This window comes from Sorex fumeus, unplaced genomic scaffold, assembly GCF_029834395.1.
Source record: "Sorex fumeus unplaced genomic scaffold, SorFum_2.1 ptg000037l, whole genome shotgun sequence".
Lineage (NCBI taxonomy): Eukaryota > Metazoa > Chordata > Mammalia > Eulipotyphla > Soricidae > Sorex > Sorex fumeus.
The window spans coordinates 26,799,638-26,804,938 of record NW_026606094.1 but is presented as its reverse complement, the minus strand read 5'-3'; the positions used below and the strand labels follow the sequence as shown (position 1 = coordinate 26,804,938).

Genomic DNA, 5,301 nt, shown 5'->3' with positions numbered 1-5,301 from the left:
TTGAAAGCAGCTCCCTAGAGGAAGAATGAACTCTCTCCTTGCTATTAAAATTATTTATTTAGCTTTCTGGGTCACACCCGGCGATACTCAAGGGTTACTCCTTGCTCTGTACTCAGGAATTACTTCTGATGGTGCTCTAGGGACTACATGGGGATGCCAGGGACCAAACCTGGGTCAGCCACGTGCACGATAAATGCCCTACCTGCTCTGGCCCCGGTACTGAAATTATTTATAGCAGTCACAACCATTTATTTTTTTTTTCCGCTAAGAGAAAATGTTTCATAGAAGCTCCCGATTTGAAAATGAGAAACAGGTTCATATTAAAGAATGAAAGTCTCTCAAGACAGATTCCCCCCTTGCCCTTTGTTGTTCCTGTTTCTGGCTTTGTGCTCAGGGAGCCAAATTTAGGGTTGGGGACTGAATCGAGTGGGCTGAAGTAGTTGCAGGCAAGACAAGTGCCTTACCCTTTATACTCTTTCCCCAATAGCCACCCCTTGCCTTTTTAAGTTGAATTAATGATTAATGACTTAAAAACAATTTATCCAATTTTTCAGAGTAACTAGCTGAAGATATCTTCCAATTTCTTTCTGGCACAAAAATTTCAATTTAGGTACAAGATCTGAGAAAATGGATTTGGGGACAAATAGTTTTTTCCTTGAGGATTTCCATCCAAACTTACTTAAAAAACACTGTGCTTGTATACAAAAACTTGAGTTGAATCCCAGCACTAAAATAATTTAAAAGTTTTGCAAAGATGTTCTTTCTAGAGTGGTAATGTGCCCACATTTTATGTAATTAGAATTTATATTTTTCATTCAGAGATGCTGAGGTTTAATTTCATCACCTGTTAACAGAATACAAAATGGTTTTTGTTATTTTGGTTTTACCGTCGGTTTTCTGTCTTTATGATCTTTATTAGATTTAGCTGGCAAGCCAGTTAGAAAATACTCTTTATCACTTCACATTTGTTGAATCACACGCTTTACAAAGGTCTATTTTATAAGTACTTCCCAGTCAACTGGGCCTGTGACTCTATGTAAGGGCCCATGGATGTCTGATTACTCATGCCTTGTAATTCAAGGGTCTCCAGGGTCACACCCGGTGGTGCTTGGGGCTCCAGGGCTGTACCTAGTGATGCTCTGGGGACCATGCGGTGCTGGAAATTTTACCCAGGTAAGGTGCATGCGAGGCATGTGCCCTAACTGCTGAACTACCCTCCAGCCTTTTCATCTACTTCTATATTATATTAAGAAGACTAGGGCTCACACACCTACCAGGCTGTGGGCTTACACATTTGGTGTTTGCTGAGGGACGTGGGGTGCAGGGTTTGTGTTTTGGGGGTCACACAGTCTTAATTCACCACAACTCCTTTAGTTGTGGTACTCAATCACGTGTTTTCCAAGGTTCACACTTCTTGCTTTGGTTGCTCCTAAGGGGTTGCGTCTCTTTAAGTTGCGATGCTCTCATGCACCTGGTTGATATGCCCCCTGAAATCACTAGTGGTTCTGGGGCTCAAAAAGAGCAGAGCTGGGCTGGAGCGATAGCACAGTGGGTAGGGCATTTGCCTGGCATGCGACCAACCCGGGTTCGGTTCCCAGCATCCCATATGGTCCCCCGAGCACTGCCAGGAGTGATTCCTGAGTGCAGAGCCAGGAGTAACCCCTGAGCATCGCTGGGTGTGACCCCCCCCCCTCCAAAAAAAAAAGAAGAGCAGAGCTGCCAGAACTGTGTTCAGCACTTATAGTGGCACTGGGGATTGAACTCTTTTTTTTTTTTTAATTGATTTTTTTTTATTAGTGAAACACCATGAGGTACAGTTGTAGATTTACAATTTTTTGTGCTTGGGTTTCGATTATACAATGATCAGATATCCATCCCTCCACCAGTGCCCATTTTCCACCACCATGGATAATAGGGGATTGAACTCCTGAACCTTCGGTTTGCATTCCCACCAACAGTGTGCCAGAGACTCTTCTCCACATCCTCACCAACACTAGCTGTTTGTTTCCCATCTTTTTCTTCTCTTCAATGCAGGAACAGTACCCAGAACCTCAGACATGCCAGGCAAGCATTCTACTGCTGAGCGCTACATACCTCAAATTTGCCTTTCTAGACACTTAATTTTTTCCCCCATATTTCTCTGTGGGTCATTGTGTTTTGCAGATTTTTTTTTTTTTTTGGAGGGAAAGGATGCACTTCTTGTTTAACAAAATAAATTAAATAAATGAAGCTTCAGCTCAAACTCTATAAAATTACAGCGGTGTGGACCCCGGATGTCCAGCACGGCCACAGGGCCAGGAGGGTCTGGGGTCCTGGGGAGGCCAGTCTGTGGACCAGCGCCCCCATCATTAATATTATTATCTTTATTTCTTACATATAAATATCAAGGGCCCCTCTGTCTGGCAGTGGGGGTCAACCTTCACCACCTCCAGCTTCAAGGTCGCACCGCACACCCAGGGTTCCTGGGTTGGGTGGCAGGAACAGCACTGCCCATTGAAGATGGGGGTGCAGATCCAGACTTTCTCAACTGAGTGCTTCTCTGGCCTTCTATAGGAGGGGTGAGAGGCCCCCACACCCACCCTCCTGAGGCCTGGGCTTCCTTCATGGCGTTGTGCACCACTACATGCACACTGCAAAACCTTCAACACGGATCTGTGCCGCGGGCTGCACCCAGGCACCTGGGCCAGGGGCTATGCGTGTGACACAGTGTCCATGTGTGTGTGGTGGGGTATCCATGTGTGACTGTGTGTAATGGGGGTCCATGTGTGAGTGTGATGGGGTGTCTACGTGTGAGGGTGTATGACAATGTCCGTGTGTGTGATGGGGTGTCCATGTGTGGTGTGTGTGACAGTATCCATGTGTGAGTGTGTGTGAGTGTGTGTGACGGGGTGTTCATGTGTGAGTGTGTGTGATGGGGTGTCCATGTGTGAGTGTGTGTGATGGGGTGTCATGTGTGAGTGTGTGGTGGAATGTCTGTGTGTGAGGCAGTATCTGTGTGTCTGAGAGTGACTGTGTGGTGTGGTGTCTGTATATGAGGAGTCTGGTGTGACTGTGTACATACTGGGGTGTCTATTGCTATGCACACACCTGCAGTGTCCTGGTACCTAGAGGTGTGTCCTCCCACATGGATGCCTCACCCAGGGCCCCTGGGTGCTGGCCACCCTCCAAGCTGGGTGTGTCCTGGAGCGGAGAGACCCAAGACCCCCTAGCACTGGTAGTGGATGTGCAGGTGCTGCGGCCCCTTCCCCTCCACATGTGAGTGCGTGTGTGTGTGTGTGTGCACGTCTGTGTAAAGTTTGGGGTACAGCTTGGGGCCTGTAGGTGAGCCCGGGCCTAGGAGGTGCTGGGGGGCCACTGGGGACGCCAGCTCCTCACACAGGCCCCCCGCAGGTGGCACTGGCAGGTCCTTGTCCCCAGCCCGGGTGCGGGGGGCCGCAGGTGGGCGGTGCACAGGCGCAGGTGTGCAGGGCTTCTTCTTTACCTGGTAGAACCACAGCAGCACGGTGCCCAGGATGAAGACGGCGCCAGCAGGGATGCCGATGACCACGGGCCATGGCAGGCTAGTGATGGAGGGTTAGGGGGCCACAGCGGGTCCTGGTGGCTTTGGGTCTGCTGGCAGCACAGTGAGGAAGGCACTGCGGAAGCTGTAGCCCATGGTGTTGGCACCCAGGCAGATGTACATGCCTGCGTCGTCCTGGCGGGCGCGTGCGATAAGCAGCTTGTTGAGGTAGGAGCCATCAGGCCGTGACCACACGTCACCAGTGGGCAGCACCACAAACTTCTGGCCGCCCACGTCAATGGTGGAGTTGTAGCGGCCCTCAGCCCCGTACTCCACACGCTTCAGCCACTGAATCACCGGCTTCACGTCACTCCGCACTTTGCACTGGAAAGATGTGGTGCCTCCAAAGTCGACTGTCGTGTTCACGGGGTGCGTGCCCGTGAGGACAGGCTTGGAGCGCGTCCTCTGGATAACATCCACCTTGTAGGTGGCATTGATGGCGCCAGCCCGGTTGGACACTCTGCACGTGTACTTCCCGCTGTCTTCAGGACGCAGGTTCTTAAGGCTCAGGGTCCACTTCTTCCTCCTGTGCTCACTAGTTTCTGGACGGGTCAAGGCCTGTTCGTCCTTCAGCCACATGATGTCGGGTCGCGGATGCCCGCTGGCCGCACACTTGAGCCGCACGGAGCTACCGACTGGTCGCGCGATCACTCGGCGCCTCATCTTGGAGGGCTGCGTGAAGCGAGGCCGTGCCCACTGTGCACTCGTTGCATCCTCCTGTCCACCCGAAGGGCTGTCGTGTCTGGAGTGCCCCCTTCCTGGGCTGGCATCGTCCAGAACGACGAGGGTATAGTTGACCGTGAGGCTGCCGAAGCCATTGGTGGCCTTGCACACATAGCTGCCAGCGTCGTCACGCTCCACCTCCTTCACCCGAAGCCCCTGGGGCAGCACGCGGAAGCGGTTCCAACCACCGTGGATGGTGCGTCCGTCCTTGGTCCACATGGTCAGCGGCGGCGGGTCCCCCTCCACTGGGCACTGCAGCCGCAGGGTGCGGCCCAGCCGAGCCACCTGCCGCGGGACCACCTTGTCGGACATCCTCGGGGGGCCTCGGGCAGCGGCGGCCGGCGGGGCCCCCCCGAGCAGCAGCGCTGGCAGCAGCAGCAGCAGCAACGCGGGGCGCGGCGTCATGTCGCTCGCGGACCTGGGATGCGGAGCCGGGTCAGCGCGGCGTGGGGCGGCGCGAGCGGGCGGGGGCCGCAGACAAAGGACTCGCGGCGGTGACCGGCCGCCCCCGCGCCCCTCGGCCGGCGCCGTCCGGCTCCCGCGCGCGCGGCGGCCCCAGAGGCGCCCGCGCCGTGGGGGGCCCACGTGGGCGCGGGGGCCGGGCCCGGGGTCGCGCGCGGCTCACCTCGGCGGGGCTCAGGGCCGGGCCCGCGGGGCGCGCTCCGCGCTCATCGCCGCCCCGCGCCCGGCCGGCCTCGGACGCGCTCGGGGCGGCGCTACCTGGTGCGGGCCGCGGCGGGGGCGCGGCGCGGAGACCGGCGGCGTGGCGGGCCGGGGTCCCGGGGCGGCGGGGCGAGGGGCCCGGGGCGCCGCGCCGCGAGGCGTCCTTCCCTGCGGGGCTTTGTCAACCGCAGATTTTTTTTTTATCCCTTCCCTCCCCTGAAGATGTTTTTGATGTTTGGGCCACACCCAGGGGTCGCCCTTGATGGTGCGCAGGGCACCATGCAGTGTTGGGATTCAGCCTGTGCCTCCAACATACAAAGCATGTGCTCAGCCTGATAAACTCTCTCTCTGGCCCT

General features: G+C 55.3%; 1 protein-coding gene across 1 annotated transcript; it reads right to left on the bottom strand.

The window, feature by feature from the left end:
• Window positions 1-2,840: 2,840 nt before the first annotated feature.
• Window positions 2,841-5,057, bottom strand: LOC130027494 (fibroblast growth factor receptor-like 1). The gene is given in 2 exon segments (XM_056118310.1): window positions 2,841-4,700; window positions 4,908-5,057. A coding segment is annotated over 1 exon segment (1,482 nt). The 5' UTR covers window positions 4,688-4,700; window positions 4,908-5,057; the 3' UTR covers window positions 2,841-3,205.
• Window positions 5,058-5,301: the final 244 nt, after the last annotated feature.